The sequence below is a fragment of the Garra rufa genome, chromosome 18, assembly GCF_049309525.1.
Source record: "Garra rufa chromosome 18, GarRuf1.0, whole genome shotgun sequence".
In the NCBI taxonomy this organism is placed as follows: domain Eukaryota; kingdom Metazoa; phylum Chordata; class Actinopteri; order Cypriniformes; family Cyprinidae; genus Garra; species Garra rufa.
The window spans coordinates 27,155,920-27,183,486 of NC_133378.1; the positions used below are offsets into that span (position 1 = coordinate 27,155,920).

At 33.8% G+C, this 27,567-nt stretch overlaps 1 protein-coding gene across 1 annotated transcript; it reads right to left on the reverse strand.

Moving 5' to 3' along the window:
- Positions 1–24,186, reverse strand: c1ql4a (complement component 1, q subcomponent-like 4). Its single transcript, XM_073823361.1, has 2 exons — positions 23,105–24,186; positions 1–1,290 (listed from the first exon to the last, which is right to left on the reverse strand). The coding sequence occupies exons 1-2, from the start codon at positions 23,645–23,647 to the stop codon at positions 1,111–1,113; spliced, it is 723 nt and encodes a 240-aa protein (XP_073679462.1). The 5' UTR covers positions 23,648–24,186; the 3' UTR covers positions 1–1,110.
- Between the last annotated feature and the right edge of the window lie 3,381 nt (positions 24,187–27,567).

Consider the following 27,567-nt stretch of genomic DNA (forward strand, 5'->3'; position numbering starts at 1 on the left):
TTTTGTTATTTTTTCTTTCTGAGATTTCTATGAAATAGCAACCTAGACTGGATATCACAGGAAACTGTATAGATTTATATATCTGTAACTTCTGTAAAAACATATTCTAAAATATAATACATACAAACCCATTGATCACCATATTCATTTTCTGCTAAATTTTAAATATATCCTCATTTATTGGCAAAAAAAAAAAAAAAAAAAATTACTCGCATATTTTCTTTTTAAGCGAAAATCAATAAATGTACAATCTCTATATAAATAACTCTGTAATATAAAGCTGATATGACATAAAACGTATCCTAATATCTTTTATCAGACTTAGCATCCTCCCTTTTAAAATGTACTAAATAATTTCACTTATTTGTGTGATTAAAACATTATATTGGTTAAATTTGAATATTTACGACTCTTATCAGACTAAATCAATATATTAATCCTCCGTTCCACCTCAGATTCTTTAGACTGATTGGAAATCTATGTCTTTGGTTGTAGTGAGCCATTGTGTCTACACGCAAGAGCCATATTTCCAATTCCACACAGACAACCAAAGCAGTCACTTTACGTCAAATGAATTGAACAAGAGGACTTAGATTAATCACTAGCCCTGCGACCTGTGCGCACGCATATATACGTGTCCCTATAGTGGGTGAAAAGTACATCTACGCGCTGATTTTCTTTCAAGTCCAGCCATGTGTAAATGCAGCTCAGTTCACCATAAAGCATGTTGACTAGTGATTCTGAATCTCTGGGATTGATCGACACACAAAATGGAGACAAGTACACTAACAAGTACACATGAAAATATGAGTGTGTCACTGTCCTGGATAGATACAGACATATATAAGCTTTTTAATTTAAGTTTGGGAGTAGTGTATAATGTAGGATAGTTATAATTTACACACATACAAACAGCGCGTCAGAAATCCTTTTGCTTTATGAAAGGAATCGGTTGCCGTTGTGTCTGTGAAGCCCTTCTGCTTCGTATAAACCGTGTCCGTTTCTTTCAAGCCTGTTCGGTGTGTACGTAACTGTATGAGTGTGTGTTGGAGTGAGTGTGTGTGTTCATACACAGTACATCTGAGTGTGTAGAGCAGCATCACGAGCGAGTCAGTCACCATAGATGAGGAAGCCAGAGAACGTGCTGTATTTGTTGGTGTTTCCTCCGTGGACTTTCCCTCCGTCCAGCTGCACGCAGACCTCATCTCCCACGTCTAAATGCAGGATCACACTGTTGGAGGCGTAGTCATAATTCTGATCAGCGTCCTGGGCGATAGCGCTGGCCCTCACCTGTCACACACACACGGGAGAAATGAAGCCACGGTTAGAGGAAGGACACTGAGCAGGTTGTGACAATTTGCAGGATCTCAATACTCCAGCATACTCCAGTCATACTGAATGCAATAAGTATTCATAATTGTTTAGTAATAATCATTAGACCAAAGAGTAAAATATGACTAAAGCACAACAACATGAAGTGTGACATTTGGACCTTTTAAAATGATTCATCCACTACCCCACCATGCATTAGATACTGTGATAATATTTTCTACACTTAAATACATATTCAAGAAACAAGATCTGAACACTGCAATGAGAAAAGATTGTAGATATCATGGTAAAACTGTGATTTTGTTCATTTGATATGATATGCGACAACTCGAGGCAACTCGAGAGAAATTTATTATAAATAAGCATAGACTGCATTTAGTGGCTTTTTTATTAGCACGTAGTTAAGAAGCAAGATCTGAACACTGCAATAAAATATGGTAAAACTGATTTTGTTAATATTATATATGATATGATATAATATATGCAACTTTGACGCAGTGAAATTTATTATAAATAAGCATACACTGCATTAAGTGGCTATTTTTCTTAGCACATATTCAAGAAGCAAGATCTGAACATTGCAATGAAATATGGTATAACTGATTTTGTTAATTTTATATGTGATGTGATGTGATATGATATGATATGATATGATATGATATGATATGATATGATATATGCAACTTGATGTAGTGAAATTTATTATAAATAAGCATACACTGCATTAAGTGGCTATTTTTCTTAGCACATATTCAAGAAGCAAGATCTGAACATTGCAATGAAATATGGTAAAACTGATTTTGTTAATTTTAAAAATGATATGATATGATATGATATGATATGATATGATATGATATAATATGATATGATATGATATGATATGATATATGCAACTTGACGTAGTGAAATTTATTATAAATAAGCATAGACTGCATTTAGTGGCTTTTTTATTAGCACGTAGTTAAGAAGCAAGTTCTGAACACTGCAATAAAATATGGTAAAACTGATTTTGTTAATATTATATATGATATATTATAATATATGCAACTTTGACGCAGTGAAATTTATTATAAATAAGCATACACTGCATTAAGTGGCTATTTTTCTTAGCACATATTCAAGAAGCAAGATCTGAACATTGCAATGAAATATGGTAAAACTGATTTTGTTAATTTTATATGTGATGTGATATGATATGATATGATATGATATGATATATGCAACTTGATGTAGTGAAATTTATTATAAATAAGCATAGACTGCATTTAGTGGCTTTTTTATTAGCACATATTCAAGAAGCAAGATCTGAACATTGCAATGAAATATGGTAAAACTGATTTTGTTAATTTTAAAAATGATATGATATGATATGATATGATATAATATGATATGATATGATATGATATGATATGATATGATATGATATGATATGATATGATATGATATGATATGATATGATATGATATGATATGATATGATATATGCAACTTGACGTAGTGAAATTTATTATAAATAAGCATAGACTGCATTTAGTGGCTTTTTTATTAGCACGTAGTTAAGAAGCAAGTTCTGAACACTGCAATAAAATATGGTAAAACTGATTTTGTTAATATTATATATGATATAATATAATATATGCAACTTTGACGCAGTGAAATTTATTATAAATAAGCATACACTGCATTAAGTGGCTATTTTTCTTAGCACATATTCAAGAAGCAAGATCTGAGCATTGCAATGAAATATGGTATAACTGATTTTGTTAATTTTATATGTGATATGATATGATATGATATGATATGATATATGCAACTTGACGTAGTGAAATTTATTATAAATAAGCATAGACTGCATTTAGTGGCTTTTTTCTTAGCACATATTCAAGAAGCAAGACCTGAACATTGCAATGAAATATGGTAAAATTGATTTTGTTAATTTTAAAAATGATATGATATGATATGATATATGCAACTTGACGCAGTGAAATTTATTATAAATAAGCATAGACTGCATTTAGTGGCTTTTTTATTAGCATATATTCAAAAAGCAAGATCTAAACATTGCAATGAAATATGGTAAAACCGATTTTGTTAATTTTAAAAATTATATGATATGATATGATATATGCAACTTGACGCAGTGAAATTTATTATAAATAATCATAGACTGCATTTAGTGGCTTTTTTATTAGCACATATTCAAGAAGCAAGATCTGAACATTGCAATGAAATATGGTAAAACCGATTTTGTTAATTTTAAAAATTATATGATATGATATGATATGATATGATATGATATATGCAACTTGACGTAGTGAAATTTATTATAAATCAGCATAGACTGCATTTAGTGGCTTTTTTCTTAGCACATATTCAAGAAGCAAGATCTGAACATTTCAATAAAATGTGGTAAATCTGTGATTTTGTTCGTTTTATATATGATATGATATGATATATTATGATACGATATGATATGATATGATATGATATATGCAACTTGACGTAGTGAAATTTATTATAAATAATCATAGACTGCATTTAGTGGCTTTTTTATTAGCACATATTCAAGAAGCAAGATCTGAACATTGCAATGAAATATGGTAAAACTGATTTTGTTAATTTTATATATGATATGATATAAAATGATTTATGCAATTGACGCAGTGAAATTTATTATAAATAAGCATAGACTGCATTTAGTGGCTTTTTTATTAGCATATATTCAAAAAGCAAGATCTAAAAATTGCAATGAAATCTGGTAAAACTGTGATTTTGTTTGTTTTATATATAATATGATATGATATATGATACGATATGATGCAACTTGAGGCAGTGAAATTTATTATAAATAAGCATAGACTGCATTTAGTGGCTTTTTTATTATCATATATGAATTAATAGGTTTGCTTTTATGTTTTTAAATCTATTAAACCTATTGAACTAAAATAAATTAATAGATGGAAGAATAAATTAATAGATACGTTTAATATTATAACAAATGAACAGTTTAATATATTTTTAATACTACTACTACTACTACTACTACTACTACTACTAATAATAATAATAATAATTCAAATAAAAATAATTAATACACAAAAATAATAAATTATAATTGATTCTGTTATCATTTTATGATCCTTTTTTCTATGAAGGGGGAAATTTTATTTTTATTTTTTCCCAGATTCCAGAAAGGAGAAATGAATAGGTATGATTTTGCTTTTAAATCTATTAAACCTATAAAACCAAAACAAATTAATAGATACATTAAGTATTATAACAAATTAATATTTTTAGACACTTTTTCATATTATAATATAAATAATAATAATAAAAAAAATTATAGACAAAAATAATGTATTATCATTGATCATTAATTATCATTGATTTCATTATCATTTTACGATTCTTTTCTTTTAAAGAGAAAGGATTTTTTTTTCCAGATTCCAGAAACCACTATTACACCATTTCCATTTGTTAAAGTACAGAACAAAACAATATAGAACAATAATGTGTATTATAATTATTATTGATCACATTAATTGTAATAATTAAATCATAAAGATTAAATATATTAATAAAATCATAATTTGTGCTATTTAAATGGTCACATATATATTTACCTTTTTTTAAAAAGTAGTAATAATAATAATTATTATTAAAATTATTATTTATTACCTTTATTATAGTAATTAAATTAAATCTATTAATCAAATCATAATGAATGCTATACTACAATACAATCTTTGCTATTTAAATGGTCACAAATATATTTAATTATCCAAAAACAAAATTAATACACAAAAATAATGAATTATATTATATTTTATTATCATTTTAAAACAATAGTTTTTTTCCAGATTCTAGAAACCATTATTACACCATTTTGATTTATTAAACTATAGAACAAATAATAGAACTAGAACTAGAACTAGAAGAGAAAGGATTTTTTTTTCCAGATTCCAGAAACCACTATTAAACCATTTCCATTTGTTAAAGTACAGAACAAAACAATATAGAAAAATAATGGGTATTATAATTATTATTAATCTTATTCATTTATAATAATTAAATAATAAATTAAATATATTAATAAAATCATAATCATTTTTGTTATTTAAGTGATCACCAATGTATTTTTTTTAAATAGTAGTAATAATAATAATAATTAAAATTAAAATTTAAAATTTATTAATCACAAATGTATATATGTATTCAAACATAAAATTAAATTAAATTAAATTAAAACACAAAAAATATGTATTTAATTATTCAAACATAAAATTAAATTAAATTAAATTTATACACAAAAATAATTAATTATAATTTATTTAGTTTTATAAATCTTTTCCTATGAAAAAATAAACACAAAATAAAGATTTTTTTTCTAGATTCCAGAAACAATTATTCCACCATTTCCATTTATTAAACTATAGAAGAAACAATGGAACTAAAGAAAAAAAATGTTATTAAATAATGAATAACAATTACAAATATTGTCTAATCACAAATAATGAATTATAGCTGATTAGTTAACCTATAGAGCAAAAACAAATATTACAATTTTTGACATTAAATGAATAGGCACAAATAATGAATTGTAATAGCTTTCCTAGTTCCTTTTTAGGGAATGAAAAAAAATGTATACATTTTATAAGCATTAATAATTAGTTTAAATAATTAATATGAATTATATATTAATATTACATATTCATATGAATTAATATTAATAATAATGCTATGAAACAATGTATAATGATTTAAAAGAAACACACTTCTGGTAAATGTTGATACAGGAGTGCTTATGGGGGCTGTTTAAAGGAAAATACAGCACTAGCCATATCTCAACATACATATGCTCTCTTGACATGAAAGAGGCCTTGTTTTATCATCTCTATGGCAATGGAATGGAGTCATTATTATATGATACTCTGACAAGGGCTGGTCGGGTTAAATGGATGGGGCTGCAGATAACCTGCTGACCTCCACCTCAATTGAGAAAGCGTTCACACACTCTCCTATTTATCTACTGTAGGACTGTGTACCTAGACCTATATAGGGGGTGATGCTAAAAATGTACTATATCCCTTCTTAATATTGACCTGTTGAATTTAATCGCAAGCGCACGTATCACGCAAACCGCAACGAGACTGTTTACTGGAGACACGGACTCATTTAAATTCTGCTTGAGAGATCAGCCGTATTGACTCCCAGCAGTGGATCTGAAACTTGTTTGTTAACATTTTAAATTGAGATTAGTCATGTGGTCAGACGGACATATATTCCTGCATAGAGATGCAATTAAAAAAGACCAGGACCTGAGATAAAAACAAATACGAGTATACTGCAATAGGATTTAGACATTAGCCGAGTGATATTTTATCAGTATTTTTTAGTCTGCTCAAGTGTTGTAAATGGAAAAAAAAATGGGTAATGTTTTAGCAAACAGGTGTCAGATGACAGACAGTGATTGCCAGGCATTTTGCTGGGCCGTGTTATAGCCACTCAATCTCTGTCAGGTTCCCTAAACATACGGAGCGAGCTCAAAATACAATGATATGCATGGTGTCAGTAAACATCCTCATACAACATGCCATCACTCACTCAAATGCCTCTTGTTTTATTGGGTGTGTTATTCCCTTGAGAGTCACCCACAGCCCACATAAAACACACTGACCCCAGACAGAGATGAACTCCCTCCCATATCCATAATCTAATAACCCCACTCTATTACCATCACGATACTGTCAACATCCGCACAACGTCCTGAGTGGAGACTACCGCCATTTAGATGCTTTATTGAATACCAATCTGTATAATGATGTTAGGGAGCTTTACAACGCAGCGCTGTAAGACAAATATATCAGTTTTAAATTGATTTCGCATAGCAGTGATAGATATTTGTCATTTGCAATTTGAAAAATAGCCTTGCACATTTTCACAAGCTGGGTAGAGACATGCAGCTACAAAATTTGTTTATAAGTAATGACCAATATTGCATTTACAATGGTTATTTTAGTTCATTAATTGATGAGAACTTATTTTTAAATATATATATATATTATTTTACAGCAATAAAAAGCATAACATTCACTGAATAAAAAATAAAATAAGGTTTTTGCAAATTTTATCTAACAATTCTGACTTATTCTCTTATTCTAATTGTGACATAAAGTCGCAATTGCGAGTCATAAAGTCAGAATTGCAAGACATAAACTCACAATTTTTGCTTTTTTTCTTAGAATTGCATGATATAAACTCTCAGTTTTTACTTTTTTGGAAAATGCGAGTTTATATCTCGCAATTCTGACTTTTTTCCTCAGAATTACATGATATAAAGTCGCAATTGCGAGTTATAAAGTCAGAATTGCGAGACAAACTTACAATGCTGACTTTTTCTCACAATTGCATGATATACTCTAAATTCTGACTTTTTTTCTTGCAAATGCCAGTTTATATCTCGCAATACTGACTTTTTCTCAGAATTGCATGATATAAAGTTGCAATTGCGAGTTATAAAGTCAGAATTACAAGATATAAACTCATATATATATATATTTTTTTTTTCAGAATTGCATGATATAAACTCTCAGTTCTGACTTTTGGAAAATGCGAGTTTATATCTCGCAATTCTGACTTTTTTCTCAGAATTGCATGATATAAATTTGCAATTGCGAGTTATAAACTCATAAACTCAGAGATATAAACTCATAATTCTGAATTTTTTCTTAGAATTGCATGATATAAACTCTCAGCTCTGACTTTTTTGGAAAATGTGAGTTTATATCTCGCAATTCTGACTTTTTTTTCTTGAAAATGCCAGTTTATATCTTGCAATTCTGACTTTTTTCTTATGAGATCTAAACTTGCAACTGCATGTTATAAAGTCAGAATTGCAGGACATTAACTCAAAATTCTGACTTTTTTCTCAGAATTGCATAATATACACTCTCAATTCTGACTTTTTTTCTTGAAAATGCCATTTATATCCTGCAATTCTGACTTTTTTTCTTAGAATTGAGATCTAAACTCACAACTACGTGTTATAAAGTCAGAATTGCAGGCTCTAAACTCACAGTTCTGACCTTTTTCCTTACAATTCAGATGTTTTTGTTTAGAATTGAGATATAAACTCACAATTGTGTGTTATAAAGTCCAATTTTGAGGGTAAAAAGACTGATATGTTCTCAGGATTGTGCGTTTATCTCACAATTCTGACTTAACTCACAATTGCATGATATAAACTCTCAATTCTGACTTTTTTTTTGGCAAATGTGAGTTTATATCTCGCTATTCTGACTTTTTTTAGAATTTAAATTCGCAACTATGTTTTATAAAGTCAAAATTGCAGGATATAAACTCACAATTCTGACTTTGTTCTTAGAAATGAGATATAAACTCACAATTGCGTGTTATAAAGTCAGAATTGTAAGTAGAAAGCTCATAATTCTGACTTTTTTCTTAGAATTGCATGATATAAACTCTCAATTCTGACTTCTTTGGCAAATGTGAGTTTATATCTCACAATTCTGAGAAAAAAGTCAGAATTGCGAAATATAAACTACAAGTCCAATTTTGAGGTGAAAAAAAGACTGATATGTTTTATCTCACATATCATTTTATCTCACAATTCTGACTTAATAACTTGCAATTCCATGTTATAAATTCTGACTTTTTTTCTTGAAAATGCCAGTTTATATCCTGCAATTCTGACTTTTTTTTCTTAGAATTGAGATTTAAATCCGCAACTGCATGTCATAAAGTCAGAGTTGCGGGATATAAACTCACAATTCTGACTTTTTTCTTAGAATTGAGATTTAAATCCGCAACTGCATGTCATAAAGTCAGAGTTGCGGGATACAAACTCACAATTCTGACTTTTTTCGTAGAATTTAGATATAAACTCACAATTGCGTGTTATAGGGTCAAAATTGCAGGATATAAACTCACATTTCTGACTTTATAACTCCCAATTGTGAGTTTATCACACAATTCTGACTTAATTTCTCAGATTTGTGAGTTTATATCTTACAATGCTGACTTACTTGCAATTGCAGCTTTGTATCTCATAATTCTGAAAAAGTCAGAATTGCAGATGTAAACTCGCAACTCGCAATTGCAAGATAAAAAAAGTCAGAATTGTGATAAAAGTCACGTCTTTTTTTTTTCAAAGATAAATATATGTCATGGCAAACTCTAATATGGCTAGAGGTTTGGCTGTGTAAAAAATGTAATTATTTCACAATGAAGATATTCGTTGTGTTGATGTGAACTGCTTCCCTGTGCAGCCTGTTTGATGCAGGCTTGTTACTGTGCAGCCAGCATCAAACAGTTGCACTGGGTTGCCAGTCCCTTGAGAAATCCCTTTTTCAACTATACCTTACATAAAAACACTGACTAGAAACAACTACACAACCTTTCACATCCAGACCTAATATCCACACTCTATGATCCAGTAATCCACACAGAGGGCCGGCCAATAATCAAAATATTTGTATTTGTGGCTGAAAGCTGTCAGGTATGACTGAATACCAATCAGTGCAACAATGCCGTTTTCTTAATAGTACACATCAAAGTATATCATATTGGAATTATTTTTACTGCAATGATACAATGACTTAAGAAAACTGAAAATTAAAAAAAGAGCATAAAACTGAGGGGGTCAATATGTCGTGTGCATCATTCCACATCTGACAGTGACGGCTTGGCCTCCTCTCCCTATCGACGCACAGTGTATGTCATTCTCCTCATTATTTTGGCTAAGTGGGCAAAGGGGCAGTCTCTCCCTCCGGCATACCCCCGTGTTCGATACGACAACGCGAGCGGTCACTTTAATTAGCAGACATCCGGCGTAGACCATTTAAGACCTTTCTTTGCTTCCATTGATTCTCGTCTTGTATTTTTGGGATCAGTTACACCGAATCTGAGCGCCCAGGGTTTAGACATCTCCCACAAAGCACGCTTGTTAGATGCTTCCCGGCATTTATCAAATATAAGTGATATGAAAGCTTGTCTTGGAGGGAGAGGGAGAGAGGCATTTTAGGATTACCGTTGACTGCACTGGAGATGGATATTGACATGGGAGCCGACTACTTGTGAAACGCCACGCTGACTTGATCTCACACCGGCTGCGAGCAGGGACCCTCGGGCCTGCTGGGGGCTTGTTCTGCCAGGCCTTTTCATTACGGGGAGGGGGGGGGGGGCACTTTTATACATAGCTGAGGAGAAAGACAAGGGTTGAAGGAGAAAATAGGAGGGGGAGTTTCGGATAACAGACTGATCAAGCAAGGCTATTTTGTGCGAGAGGCGAGATGCAAGGGTATATAAAGTCTTGTTTTTATCAGTGGTGCCGTGCTCCAGCGGTAATAAAACTGACAGGATTCATTCTCCGTGATATACAGACCTCTTAGAGCGGAGACAATGGAAAACTAGCTCTTAAACTTACCTAAGGGACCAAGCACACGCGAAGGGAGGGAAAAACTAAAGCTCAAAAAAAAGGAACATTTATTGAATAGCTCCGTTTTGCCTCAAAGGGAGAATAAAATTTGTTTCGCTTCTTCAGAGAGTTATGCTTAATTGGCATACTGTACGAGCGTGGCATTGCGTACTAACAGTACAAGTATGCAGTGTAACATAGGTTGCAAGCTCTGTGAACACAGATTCAATCACGTATATTTTGCTGATTATTGCTGCTGAAATTAATTATTGTCCTGTTTTACTGTTCTAATTGGTCAGAAAAACATTTGGAGTACTATAGACTGCCAAAAGTTATAGCAAATCAATAAGAAGAGTGCAAAAAACAATAGTTTGAGAAAAGGTGTTTGTGGTTGGCCAAACTGAACCAGGATTTTCAGGTCAAGAATCTTGACAACATTCGTGTTTGTTCTTATCATTTCCGGTCAGGTAGGTGAAATATTAGGCTAATATCTTAATTAATACTGCTCGTATGTATCTTTACCACCTATTAACTTAAGTTTGTCAAAATATTGTGCTTACTAAGTCCTTCTTTATATGATTTAGCAGCTTTCACATGTTTTGATCCCTCTTAACTTCTGACTTGGAAAACTTTTAGAATTATTAATAACACACAATTAAAAGGATAGTTTACCCAAAAATGAAAATGTGATGTTTATCTGCTTAATCCCTAGGGCATCCAAGATTGACTTGTCAGTCATGTAATAGCAGTCAATGCAAATAAATCAACTGTAAACAGCCACTTACAGAAGCCAGAAATGCTGAAGAGGAACGCAATGAGGAGAAAATACTGTAGCAGGCAGAAAAAGATACTGTTCACGATGTGTGAAAAATACTGAATTGGGGTGGGGATTTATATTAATTTCTGAGGGGAACTGACTGTCTTCAGAAAAGGTAAGATGGTATTTTTGTGTCATCTTACCTCCGTATAATGTAGTATTTAAAAGCGGTGTGTTGCTTTGTTTACGTCAGTAAGCAAGAAAACACTATTGCACTGTTCCAGAAGCGCCACCTGCTGTCAAAGAGTGAATTTGCTTCTAATTTGGCTCATCTTTTGCTTTTCTTTTATTCAGATGTTTTATTGTAGCATAATTTCACAAAGCTAAGGTCAGATCATTCTGTTTTTGCTTTAAAATGTGAAAATATATCTAATTTACAAAGAAACTGCACATGCTAAGATTTTTAAGATTTTGTTTTTTAAACAAGTCTCTTCTGCTCATCAAGCCTGCATTTATTTGATCCAAAGTACAGTAAAAACTGTAATATTGCAAAATAGTTTTACTATTTTAAATAACTGTTTTCTATTTGAATATATTTAAAAAAATAATTAATTATTCCTGTGATTACAAAGCTGAATTTTTAGCATCATTACTCCAGTCACATGATCCTTGAGAAATAATTCTAATATTCTGATTTGAACCTGAATTTTTTCAGCTTTCTTTGATGAATAGAAAGTTCAGAAAAGTAGCATTCATCTGAAATAGAAATCTTTTGTAACATTAGAAATGTCTTTATCATCACTTTTTTTAATCCATTTAAAGCATCCTTGCTAAACAAAAGTATTAATTTCTATTTTTTTCCCCAAAAATAAATATACTTTATATACTGACTCCAAGCTTATAATGTTACTTTTTATATTAGATAAATGCTGATGTTTAGATGTTTCTATTAATCAAAGAATCATAAAAAAATGTGTCTTGAATAGCAAATCAGCATATTAGAATGATTTATAAAGGAGTAATGATCCTGAAAATGTTGCTTTGATCACAGGAATGAATTACATTTTAAAATATATTAAAATAGAAAGCAGTTGTTTGAAATAGCAAAAATATTTTACAATATTACTGCTTTTGTTGTATTTTGGATCAAATAAATGCAGGCTCGGTGAGCAGAAGAAACTTCTTTAAAAAAACATTAAAAATCTTATTGTTCAAAAACTTTTGACTGGCAGTGTATATGTAGCACGTTTGTTTGGATCGTGATTAAAACGCAGTGGTTCTGAAACTGTTCAATGCATTCTGATTAATATAAAGGCACCATCAGGGGGTAAAAAAAACCTGATAAACCATAAAACTGTCAGAATCCTAAAAAAAAAAAAAAAAAAAAAAACGTGACACAGGTTTTTGGTCAAAAAGCCCAGGACTAATTCTATTGTATATAGATTAGGGCTGTCAAAATTAACGCGTTAATCGCGCGTTAACGCAAATTCATTTTAACGGCACTAATTTTATTAACGCGCGATTAACGCAGCGCGCATTTCTGTTTGACCCACTACCTAGCCCATAGTTAAAGAAATGGATGCAGTGCTGCCAACCTAGCGAAAAGTGTCTAGCAACAATACATAAACACATAATTGGACAAACCCAATATAGTTTCTGAGGCTCTTCGGTTTTGCTGAACGTGCGTGAGGTCTCCCAATGAATGCGCGCGCACCTCCCTCTCTTCATATCTGCGTCTGCTCTGTTCAGCGAGCGGCAGTGGAGCAGCGCTTTCGGTTAAAACAGATGTTATGTTCATTCCAGTGCTTGAAGTGGGCCGGTACGCAGGTACTTCTGTATTTTATCCTTTTGCGTACACCGGCACTTCTGCCATATTTAATGAATGCAAGCGGAGTCGGGCTACGTTAGGATTGTTGCTGTGGGGTTGATGCGTAAAGCCACATACGAGTATGCACGCGAAAACGGCGTATTAAATGCACGTCAAACACATGCATAATTGCATATCATATGTACGCCAAAGTTAATTTCAGCTTGTTAATAGCACGCCAAATAGAAACAGAAAGTCGTGCTAGTGCGCATTTGCATGAGACCAGGCTCTCCAATCAGTACATTATAACCAAAACAATACATTAAAACATAAAAGAAGCAGGTTTTTGGGATCACATAACTTTAAATGGCTAAACACCTAAAAAGTCAAAGGATCCTGAAGGCATTCAAACAGGAAGTTAAAAACAACGATAATAATGCAGGGAATAGTGACTTATGTCCAGATGCCGGTAAATGATTCTTTTCAGTGATTGAATCATGATCATAATTCAGGATTTTTTTTCAGTTATTATTTCATATTACTTTGGTTGTCTGATAACAGAAATATTACATCAAAACAATGGAAACAGTTTTGTTGAGAACTTGGCTGCATCAAATGACAGTATGTGGGCACCTAGAGGCAAACAAATGTAATAATAAACGTAGATTTTGCATGTTCAGAAGAAGTGAGCTGCCCTGTCCTGCAAATAATGTAAACAGGCTTGTGTAAGTAAATTGCTCAGTGCAAAGAAAGAGAAGTAATGGGAACCTGGTGTTTCTATGTTCTTTTTTTCATGTGTCTAATAGACATGAACAAGTTATTTGAAAAACATCTATGACATTTGAAACAAGTTAGTCTAGTCAAGTATGGTTTCACTGATAATAAGCACATATTTGCTTAAAGCATCCATGCCAATGTTGATTAGAGTATTAAAAACTTTAAAAAGTGTTAATTTAAGGTACATTTAGAACAGATAAAAATGTGCGATTAATCGCGAGTTAACTCAAGACAACCATGCGATTAATCGCGATTAAAAATTTTAATCGATTGACAGCCCTAATATAGATATCATCAACTCACCCTTATGCCATTCCAAACCAGTATAACACAAAAGAAAATGTTTTGAAGAACCGTCAACGAATTGTCTTTTATGTTTTGGAGAAGAAAGAAACTCACACACGTGTGAATACATGATGTCAAAATTGTCATTTTTAGGTGAACTATCCCTTTAACAAGCCACCCCATGTAAAACCTATGCATTCCATTTTACTCATTTTAATCATTTTATACGATTCCCTTAAAACTATTTGGCAATTAGAGGCTGTGCAATTAGGGATCACCACAATTAGAGACTACCAAAGTCACTCATTATATTTCTACCGGACTATGTACATGTCACTGCACCAGGAGACATTTATTAGAGCAGGTACTGGTCATTAACAGACAGGCGATGGCATTTTTAACACTAGCGTGTGAAAGAGCTCGACCTTTTGGAGGTCTATTAAAAGAGCGTGTGACAGGTGAAAAAGGGGAAAAAGAAATGGTGGAACGATTAAGCAACAGAGAGGACGGAGTGTAGATTAGTCTACTTTAATCAGAGGTTCAGACTAATGATTTGGGAACCTACATGGAAGCTGAGGGATCATAAATTAAAAGATTAACAGCACTAGGCACGTTAATGATGAGGAAGAAGCATGTAGATGCTAAATCAGATATGACGTACGACCCTTGTTGTCATGTTTTGACTTGCATTAGCATTAAGGCAAAGAAACCATTATTCAACAAGCACAATAAAAGCGCCACCAATAATGCTCACAGCATCAAAACCTTTGAACAAATCTCTCCATATGTTTATAGATCTTCATGCAGTTATTCTATCTGACAGCAGAGGTTATCTGATTTATGCGGCATAAAAATGAGAAGTTATTATTAAATGATGTGCGATTTTTGACCCTGCTGACACTGGGACTTTTGAGGATGGGATTTGACAAGTTACAATAAGTTTTCCCTTCGCTTGTAGCAGATGCTGTGATACAGTGGCTAAATGTACAATGATGAAATTTCATTATGAATCTCCTTCAGTGGGCAATACACCAAATTAATTACAAGAAAAATGAAGATGACCTCATTAAATATCGAGGAGGGCACTATTATGATCACCCCACTAATCCTTTCCATCTGTTACTGAACAAATGAATTATTGTAACAAAAAAAATTGCATATTCATCTACTGTGATGTATTGGTACAGTTTAAGTACAAATAAACAAAATGTACTACACTAAAAGACACTGAAATATGGCTCACGATTTTTATCTGTAACTTCTTCAAACTGAATTGTATCATTTATGTTAAAAATCACATATCCTAATTAAATATTCAAGTAGGTTTAACATATGTTTGTGTGGAAGCATTGGACTTGCTAACACAAGAAGTTTAATTTTAAATTAATTTATAATAAATTTCTAAAACAATAAACAGGAATAGACAGTTTCTCAATTAAAATTTCCTGTCAAATGATTTCCATCACATTTACATTGTTTAAAAGCCTACATTTCATGTCTCTAAAATTATATAACAAATGCTATTTAATGTATACATTGTGTATTAAAATGTTCAAAAAAAAAATCATTCATTCATTCAAAATTAAAGTTTTAATTACAAATTCGACTTGAGTTTATAAAAAAAATGTCCCTCTTTTAACACGTTTAAAAAAAATTGAAGTAGAGCTGTCACTAACAATTATTGTGGCTATCACATAATCGGTTGATTATTCTGAAGATTAATTGAGTGATCAATTTTTGGGGGGTAGGCCTAATAAAAATAGAACTAAACAAACAGACTTTAAAATGATTTAAATACATAAAAATAGCAATGAGGCAATAATAATTAGTTCAAATAAAGTATTGAAAACAAGTTATCATATGGTTTTATTGAACAAACTGCTAAAATACATATGTATTATAAACAATAGAACTAATGTACATTACGCATTATAACAAATGGCTGCAGAGGGCGCCAACGACCTGACGATTTTTTTATTTATTTACACTTAACTGCGATCTAATCCTTGTTTAATATTAACTAAACTACGTTTATTTAAAATTTCCTCTTAATCTTTAATATTTGGCCATTTCTTTACTACAGAAATACTGCAGCTACTGTAATTTCTTGAACATGTGGCTATCAAAGTGTGTAAATTCAGAGTGAGGGTTTGAGCTTTTATTTTGTTCATAAATGATTTACTTTACAAATCTGATGAAATAGGACAGGATGCGTTCCCAGATTAACTTTATAATAAACTTAAACGCACAGGAATATGCAAAGATCGAGTTTGAGACGCTCCACACATATGCTCTGAGAGGCACGTTCCTAACCTGATTCGCATGTATTTATTTAATTACATCGTAGCGTTTGTGAATTCACAATAGCATTATGCGTAGGATTGTAAATAGGTTTATTATATAATGCAGCCTTGGAAAAAGGTCTAATAATGCTTTTCATGGATTCTCGTCCGTGAAATGCGCTACTTCCGGTTTTGCCGGTTACTCGACGCGGGCAAATGTCTAGTACTCGAATTGAATCAGTGATTTGTGACAGCCGCTCTAAATTAAAGATGTAACGTAAACAAAGCTATTATTGTCATGTTTTGGGCTTTAAAAAACATTTGGAGTACTATAGACTTCCAAAAGTTATAACAAATCAAGGAGAAGACTGCAAAAAAGGAACTGAACCAGGATTTGCAGGGTAAGAATCTTGACAACATTTGTGTTTGTTCTTATCATTTCTGGTTAGTTAGGTGAAATATTAGGCTAATATCTTACTTAATACTGCTTGTTCATATCTTTACCACCTATTAACTTTAGTTTGTCAAAATATTGCGCTCTTTCCTGCTTACTAAATCCTTCTCTTTCTGATTTAGCAGCTTCCACATGTTTATTTCTGTGGTTTAGACAGCATAAATTAGCAGAACAACGTATTCAGTAGTACATTAACCGTGCAATTAAAGGAGTAGTTCACTTTCAGAACAAACATTTACAGATAATGTACTTACCCCTTGTCATCCAACATGTTCATGTCTTTCTTTCTTCAGTCGTAAAGAAATCATGTTTTTTGAGGAAAACATTTCAGGATTTCTCTCCATATAATGGACTTCTATGGTGCCCCCGAGTTTGAGCTTCCAAAATGCAGTTTAAATGCAAAAGGGCTCTAAATGATCTCAGCTGAGGAAGAAGGGTCTTATTTAGGGTTATTTTCTAAAAACATTTACAATTTATATACTTTTTAATCTCTACACAGAGTACACACAGAGCTAGACAAGACAAGCACTTGAGGTTAAAAAGTATATAAACTGTAATTTTTAATCGTTTTGCTAGATAAGACCCTTCTTTCCTCTGCTGTGATCGTTTAGAGTCATTTGAAGCCAGGGGCGTAGCAACTCACTTTTAGAAACAGGTGATTCTGTCCCCCGCACTTTTTTGATCTAGCGCCAATATTTCTGCCCCTGGTCTCTGATTTGTTACTTAGATTTGAGTGTAGTAACATTTAGCCAATCACAGCGCGAATCTCTCGGGCGTCTGCCATGAGCTTCAAATCTTGTTGCTCTTGTAAACAGAATGTATTATAGACCTTTTTCCTGAGTAAACGATGAGCGCCGCCATTACGAATTCTAACGTCAGATTGAATGCTTTTCTGTTCCAGTGTCCATAGGAACCCATTCAAATAGCGTCCATCTGTTTTAAATGTAGCTACCTTCCGCTGCTTCGTGTCATCTATACGCTCATTAAGGTGAGGCACTGACAAATGACGGTCATTGCGACATTGCCAAGTGATGGCGCTATGGAGCCATGTGCTTTTTAAAAACATTTTAATAGGTTTAACATTAGTTTATTAGCTCGGAATATACCCTAATTTGACTAGAAACAATGGAAATGCAAAGCATTATTTCAGTTAAGAGTTGGACTTACTTCCGTGTTCAGGAAAAAGGTCTATAATATACTGTATGATCATCACCTTTGGGTCACATGACTATTCTGTCCCCCCCACTTTTAAATTGGCTGCTACGCCCCTGTTTGAAGCTGCATTTTGGAAGTTCAAACTCAGGGGCACCATAGAAGTCCATAGTCCATTATATGGGGAGAAATCCTGAAATGTTTTCCTCAAAAAACATAATTTCCTTACGACTGATGAAAGAGAGACATGAACATCTTGGATGACAAGGGGGTAAGTACATTATCTGTAAATTTTTGTTCTGAAAGTGAACTACTCCTTTAATGCTGTTGTTTACATTCGAGTATCTCTATTATGGCCGTGTATCCGGGTAACTGACCAAACCATGACATAAGTGCAAACCCTCTATAAGAAAAGATTCTTTCGTTTTTGGTTCTGCTGACCTATGACTTTTCCATGATTATCCACCTACATCATTTCCATTTCAGGCAGTACCAAAGGGCGCTTACTCATAGACCGTTCAACAGTCACACTCCTGGGACACTGTAGCCTCACACGTCTGAGGTCCGACGGCACCAGTTGGTATCAGGAGACCAGCTTTCACTAGCTGTCAAAACCACCGCACAGACAATGATCAGCCAGATGGTCACACGGGCCTGCAACCAGGTACGGCAACACGCGTGCCACACTCTAGAGGATACCTGAGATACTTTTTTTCTTTTAATTAGCACCGTAACATTCACAGACAGTCATAATTAGCAAACAAATGCTAATGTCAGGATCTGGTCTTTTTATCTTTAAGACTCCTTGTTAACCTGTCAAACCATGACATGTTTGGCGCTTCTCCATCTGTCTGTGGCTGTGTATTCATTTTTGTCCGTGCGTGTAAGCCTCCCAGAAGTCTCGTCTCTCTGCCCACTGTCTGCAGCTTTCTATTAAGCCATCTATCTTCCTTTCCTCCCCTGATCTTTCTGTCAACCAGCCTGGGTGATTCTGCCATACTCTTAACTGTCATGGCTACCCTTGCGTCCTTCTCTCAGTCTGTCTCACAATTCACTTGTGCACTTGAGCTTGTGGGCCGCCCACTGGGGTGCCATACTGAACATGGCCTCCACAATGAAGATGCGAGATGACTGTGTCAAAACTCGTTTTCAAGATGAAGGATAAAAACTATGATATATTTCACCGCTTATTTTTTCTATTCTGGTGTTGTTCTTTTACAATTTCGCCTGGAACATTACTTATTTGTGAGTGTTTCTTCAACGAGAGTCACTTTCATTGATGTGGGGCTTTTAAAAATTAAATTCTCACTTTTCTTACTAGTTTAATTCATTTGTCCACTAACAATGGCCAATATAAAATCTAAACATTAAAATTCTTTTGAAATGACTATTTCACGCTTAGTTTAGATCTACAAACATAGTATTTTGTGTTGGATTTTCACGATTGATCTGGGCCAAGGGTAAAGCAATAAAGTATATACATGAAGGCATTTGAAGCTTTTTTTTAAATAAAACTTTTATAAATTGCTTTTTTTTTTTCAACATTAAACTTTTATTGATGTGGGCTTAAATCAAATTCCTGTAAAACACACTTTTCTCACTAGCTTAATTCAGTTTCTCCTGGAAAATTACATATTTGTGAGTGTTTCTTTAATGAGAGTCACTTTTCAAAATTAAATTCTCACTTTTCTTACTAGTTTAATTGATTTGTCTACCAACAATGGCCAATATAAAATGTAAACATTAAAATAATTTTAAAATGACCATTTCAAGCTTAGTTTAGATCATAGTTTTGAAAACACAGTATTATTTAGGTTGGTTTTTCATATTTTAATGTTGAAAACATCTGAATCTGGGCCAAGGGTGAAGCAATAAAATCTATACATAAAGGCATTTGAATTTTTTTTTTTAATAGAAATGAATAAATTATTTTTTAATGTTTTAATTATTACCTTAAAACACACTTTTCTCACTAGTTTGATTCTAAAGTCTACTAACAATGGCCAATATATAACATAAATATTAAAATGGAGAAGATAAAGGCATTTTAATCTTTTTTTTTAAATAATAAATGAATAAATGAATTGTATTTTTTTTTTCTAAAAATAAAAATTTTATTGATGTGGCTTAAATTAAATTCCCTTAAAACACTTTTCTCACTAGTTTAATTCATTTTTCTGCTAACAATGGCCAATATAAAATACAAATATTAAAATAATTTTAAAATGACTGTTTTAAGCATTTTAAAGTATACTAACAATGGCCAATATAAAATATAAACATTAAAGGTTGGTGTTGTGGACTTTCGTACTGGTGCAGGGATGTGAGGGAGGCGGAGCGAAAGTCCACAACACCAACCCCCTGACGGTGATTGGTTGGAACACTGTTTGTTTTTCTGTGGAATGGTTGATAGCACCGATTGTTTTTTTGGCATATCTCGGACCCTAGGCTGACCACAGAGACGCGTTTTTTTTTTTTTTACAGCCGATTTATGGGGCAGGCAGCGAGCGAATCGTGAAGAAAGGTCAGCTGAATGTGACACTTTATGTTTCAGCCTAGAATTGCTGATACAGCCTTTAAATAATTAAATAAAATACATTTTCTCACTAGTTTAATTATAAGTCTACTAACAATGGCCAATATAAAATATAAACATTAAATTTTTTAAAAGCTTAGTTTATAGTCATGACTCATCAAGCCTAGTGTATAGTTACAAGTTCTAAAAACATATTATTTTAGGATGGATTTTCATATTTTCAATGTTGAAAACATCACAAATAAAAAGATCATTTAGGAGTTTGCATTGAAATTGCAATCTTTTAATGAATAATCATGAAGATCTGCTTCATAAGCTATACACCTTATTCTTTCCGTAAGAGCAGGTGTAGCCATTTGTAAATTTTATGGTTATGGTATCTGGTCTCATCCGTGTCCAGCTATTTTTAGCTGTACAAAACAGCTCGTTTTGCTGCTTGACATTGTAAATGAGTGTGTCTTTATTTTATTTTAATGTATTATCTCTAATACAAACACACTGGATTGTAGTACATTCGCGTTTAATAATAAGGTGAATAACAAAAATAAAAGAGAAAATATGTTTTAATAATAATTAACTTAAAAGTTCGTTTAGTTGAAGTAAAAGTCATATCTATATGCACAATGGTGATTCTCCACTTCAAAACCTTTGAATTTCTGTGAACTCCATGTTTTGAAAACTGCCCTATAATATTCAATAGACATGACTGTTTGAACATCATTTTGTCAGCATTCAAAAATAACCTTTTACAAATTAACATAAACCTCCTAATCCCAACGGACCATTGTCTGCTTTCAGATGACACTTCTGAGAATTCCAGTCTCTCAGCATCTGTCAAAAAATCTAGCATCCTTTTCACTTTTACATGCTCTGTACTTTCCATAGGTAGCTGTACAAATCTGCATCCTATGAGCTCTTTAAAATCTTAAAGGCTACAAAAATTGTGAATTGTGTCGCAATGGACTGCTGACTTTATTTTAGGTGCTTGGGGAAGTATCATTCCTACTGCAGTTTATTTGCTGTAGTGAGCAGTTAACCCTCACATTTCTCTATTACATTTCGGGCCCTACAGAGGAGTAAAGCAGTGCCACCTGATGTGCTCGAAATGGACGTAATTGAGTGGACCGAAAAGATAATTAATGAGCAATCAATGAACATGCAATAGACGGGGGCACGTACAGCATGGAGGGGATTCAATCTAAGAGTTATGAATGATTTAACAGGGGAAGCAGACTTGCATGACAATACAAAACTGTACAGGTCGGTCCAATTTAATCTACTATGAGTCTAATCACTTTTACAGATGGTCCACTGTATTAACACAAGGCTTTCATTACACAGTGAAATACAAATAAACATTTTATAGTGTGCTTGGGTAAAACTGTTCATAAAAGATTGTTACGATTGCCTGTCAAATAAAAAAAAAAAAAGGTCCAAGAGTGTGTCTTGATCTACAAAGGTCATAGTCACTTCAAAACACTACAGATAAACCTTTTCTTGTCTCGCTCATTTCCAGTCTTCTGTGTTTAATTAATGTCGAGGGAATGAATGTGGAAACTGTTCATTTTTAGTACATTCATTATTTAGTTGGCAGTAGACCACACCATGACAGCTCTGGCTGATGAGTCGTACGACACATTTCTAGGTGATGAGTGAGATGTAAATACGATGTTATTAAATTGTCAAAATATTTTGGACACACAGTTAAGATATTAATGTCATAATTTTCATTTTAGTCTTCCCTGGTCAGCCTTGCAAAACAATACATCTGCATCCAATTTGCTTCCATGTTATTCAGTGCGATGGTAAACATTTATAAAATTTAATAGGAACTTTAATAAGAAAAAGGCTCATAATCCAACTATTCTGATTCATCTAAATGAAGTTGACCTTAGTGGTGAAGCTCAATACGCTGAACTGAGTCAAAGAGAAATTACTTTTAACATTTGACTGCACACGTAATGTCCATAATAAAGCCTATAAAATTAATTCTGCCATTGTTTACTCACCTTCATGTCATTCCAAACGGGCATGTTTTTCTTCTGTAGAACACAAAGATGCTTTTTTTTCTTCACAATGAAAGTCAGTGAGGTTCATTGTTGTTTTGGACCTCATTGACTTCCATCGTATGGACCAATCAGTTAAATCATTCTCCAGAAGTAAGAAAGCCAGAGAGGATTGGAATGACATGTGGGTGAGTAAATGATTACAGCATTTTTCATTTTTTAAGTGAACTATTCTTGAGCCAAACATTTCATTTCAACCACAAACAATGATAAATTCTTACCTGTCCGTTCTTCTTGAGGTCCGCCCACATGCTGGTCCCATCTCCTCCTCTCATGAGGACATGGTATGTAAAGAAGTAGATACCGGGTAGAGGGCATGTGAATTTTCCAGTGCTGGGCTCATAGTAGTTGCCAACATTGGTCACCACATCATCAAACTTGAGCACATCAGTGCCTTCATGTTGCTTGCGCAGGCCTGCGTAAAACGCAATTTTAGGGCTGTATAATGATGACACGTAACCGCCAGGCCCAGGACCCGGCGGCCCTTGTGGCCCTGGCTTTCCAGGCTCTCCAGGTGGTCCTCGTGGACCAGGTGGTCCTGGGATTCCCGGAGCTCCCCGATACCCAGATTTCCCCTTCCGGTTTGGAAAATCAGGAGGTGCGGGTGAAACAGCCGTTAGCTCCTGGCCTTGAGATGTGGTGTAGGGGTCACAAACCATTCGACAACTTCCTAGCATTTCATAATGGCTTCCTGTGTTGCCGGCTCCTCCTCCTTTAGTGTTGTGGACCAGTAAAGGGATGGTGACCAGGAGAATCAGAACCATGGCCACACCCACGGCCGCTCCTATGACACGCTTGCGACGGCTGAGCCGAGAGGCGGCAAGCGTTAGAAAGTCCTCCTCTCCTTTAGGTGGAATGGTGCCCGCCAGCGTGAAAGCTGGAGTAAAACTCGCTAAAGTGTGAAAGCAAATGTGTGATTGGGTACAAAGGAACAGACAAAGAGCCACAGATATCTATAGAGGAATGAGGCCAGTGGGGAGAAGAATAGGAGATGAATTTATGGATGAGACAAGGAGACCAAGAAGAGCGTGGAGCATACAGAAAGGCGAGGGTGCAATGGGACTAGTGGTAGGACAGAGTGGAGAGCGACAGGAAGATCTGGAAGAACGAAAAAGAACTGCAACAGAAAGGTGTGGCACGGAAAAGGCTTATGGTCACCTATTATACAGGAACACTAGCAACACAATAGAGTTTTTTTTAAAGTGTTGGGATTTCGTGGCTAATAACAATACAGATGTTTTCATTCATTCCCTTGTTTGTTAACATTAAATATACAGTGAAATCTCTAATACACAGAAGATGCTCTAGGCTTTCTTTTGCATACGTTATTAGCAACAACAACCTGTTTTTGGTTTTTGCACTTCAAGTTCCTTTCCACCACAAAAGTGCAATTGAGCAATTGCAAAATTCAGTTCATGAGAGGCTAGATAAAGCACAAAGTTATGTGCTTGCAAAACAATATTCAAATCAAGTCCAACAAAACACCTGAAGGATGTGGCAAAAGAATCTGACATCCAATGTTCCGTGTTTCAAAATAAACCGATCCTGCACAATGAATTTTGTCCAACGCTCCGCATTAAAACCCGATGAGCCACAATATATCGATCCTTCAGTATATTATTATTATAAATTTTTTAGGGACATATGGAAGACCCCTGTAGTGGCTCTGGCAGGACTGGAAAAATTCCACAGAAATAGAACTGGAGGAGGAAAAACATGAAAAGACAATAAGGAAAATTTGTGAATGCTATGCTATTTTTTCATTATACATATATATATATATATATACTGAATTTTATTTCAATGTTTTATTTGACCAGTTTCATTTATATTATAAATTGAACATGCTGAAAGTTTTCTTGCATTATATCTTGCAAATATTTATTTACTTATTTTATCAGAATGACCACTGAATTCTATAGAGGCCAACTGATGTTACATTTTTGCTGTAAAAGGTTTGTCCTAAACGTGAGAAATATGCACAAATAATTAAATGAATACCATAAAAATAAATTTGTAATACGTTCAGTCAAACACGCGAAAGTATGACACAAGTGCGCAACTTCAAGTACACTAAAAAGACATTAAAGAGACTCTTACCTTCACTTCGATGTTTATGCAAGATCTTTATGATTAAAAATCTTTATCTGATATCCGTCCTTACGTTTGCTGAGTTCCAGAGTAAATTAACGGTGAATGAAATTAATGTTCATCTTCAGCAGACGAAGACTCCTCTCTTTACTCCAGCCAGACACCGAAATGCAGAATAACGATTTTAAAATAAGGTGAGTTAACTTAATTGAGTTGCGACTATCACTTCTGACCTTATTTATTCCTCGGACTGCGCGCGTGAGTAAAACTTCCGCTTTTGTCTTTCGTTTTGTTGAGAGAAATCATAAAGCAGCAACAGCGCTGGACTTCTGACTCCGACACCTGTGAGATTTTCACACTCCACACACACACTCACACTGTCCCCCTCATTCTTCCATCCGGTCGACTCCTCCCTCCCTCCCTCCATCCCATCTCATCCTCGCTCCTCTCACTGGCTCTGTCTCAAACACCACTGAGCTGCCTACCTAGAACGCGGGTGCGATACTCAAACACGCCGTCTGACTCGGCAGCACTTGGTTTTTAGACACAGCCGATAGCCGTTGTTTTTCCAACTTAATCATCATTTAATGGGGGAAAGTGGTGTAAATGTTAATCGTTTATCATGTCAGCAGCCTATGTTGATTAATGTTTTTAAAAATAAGCCATTTTATTAACAGAAAAACTCTTGTGGACGACACAGGGAAAAAATGACTGGGTGAAGCGTCTCTATCTGTTTGGGTTAAAGATGAAGCACTGTGACTTTTCGAGGCCATTGTGTGTGTGTCTCAGTTTCTCTAGCTTTCAGAGCTCATTAGTGAAGGACACTGAGACCATTGTGCTCTCCCTCGCTCACTTTCTATCTATCTATCTGTCTATCTGTCTGTCTGTCTGTCTGTTATAAAACAAATCAATCTATCATAAAACAAATAAATATATATATATCTGTTAGATGTTGTTTTCCCCAATCTTCATTCCTACTAATATTCTTCTGTTGACACTCCAAAATCCCTGCTTGTGATCACAGGAAGAGACAGTGTTCTCAGAGTCTTAAAGTTTATTGAGGATAGACACACTTAGTTGGTTCTCACATGATGTTATCCACCTTTTTCTTCGACAGTGAGACTTCCAGTTCATTAGCCACTAAAGGGAAATAATGAGAAGAATAACTAAGTGCAGTAAACATAAAACTGTTTTCACTACAAACCAGTGTTCATAATTTAGATAATGCATTAAAGTAACATGGTAAGACACATCATTACTGGATTTACTGGTAAAGTTACAACTTCTCATAACGATAAATTGCAAAATGAATTTTACTGTGTTTTTAAAAAAAATTTACTGTTCACACATGATCTCTTAACTGTAATTTACCTTTAATTTTAAAGACTGTATGTAAGGGGCTTCTGTATCCCTGCCTGTCTATAATTGGATTATTGGATAAAATCGATTCACCTTTTTCTTCAACATGTAAGTAAGCCTATGTGTGAGACTTCCAGTTCATTTACGCTATAGGGAAATAACGAGAAGAATAACAAAGTGCAGTAAACAGTAAAGCTGTTTTCACTACAAACCAGTGTGTTCATAATTAAGATAATACATTAAAATATTACAGGTTACAGATGGTAGTCTGTAGTAATAATAATATTAATAAATAAATAATAATAGCCTATCTATCTGTCCAGCCCCTCTTACCCAGGAATAAATTAGCGTAAAAAAATTTCGGCAAATATTAAAATGTGCTGTTCACACAGGCAATGACATTCCGTATTTTTTACGGGTAAAGCGCAATTTACACATTAGTTTCAAAATACCGGTCAATTCTGTGACATCACTTGTAAACACTGAGGGGTATACATGGTCAATGTTTTTGCTGATGTTTTCATTTTTGTGTCAAGTGTTCAGATTTATGCTGCTGCAGAGACATCGTAGTAGATGACTTCAAACCAACCTACAGCGTAGAGGAATAGCGTCATATGCATCAGAATGTTATGATTGGCCGAGTAGATGTCTTACATCAGTGTGTTCTGAACTCGTACATGCTCATACTGGTAATCTCGTTCTGTGTTCACACAGAGCATATTGTCTGTAATTTACTAGTAATGTTACAACTTCTTATACCGGTGAATTATATAAGTATATCCACCTTTTCTTAACATGAAAAGTAAGCTTATGTGTGACACTTCCAGTTCATTATCCGCTATAGGGAAATAACGAGAAGAATAACACGTGCGGTAAATGGTAAAACTGTTTCAATACAAACCAGTGTGCTCATAATTAAGATGATACATTAAAATAATGTAGTAATACATACCAATTTGCAATATCAAACAGCAAAACCAGCTGTTTTGTGCAGCTAAAAATAGCTGGACGCAGATGAGACCAGAAGCCTGACCCTAAAATTTACAAAGGGCTGCACCTGTTCTTATGGGAAAAAAAGGTGGATATAATTCAAGAAAAATATACAATTCAATTCAAGGACGTATATAGAGAGAGAGCAAATGTTCCCAGACTTCCCACAAGATGTAGAAAACACCCTAAGCAAAAGTCACTATCTAGCTATAATTGTTTGATTAATAATAGGGTAAAATCTACA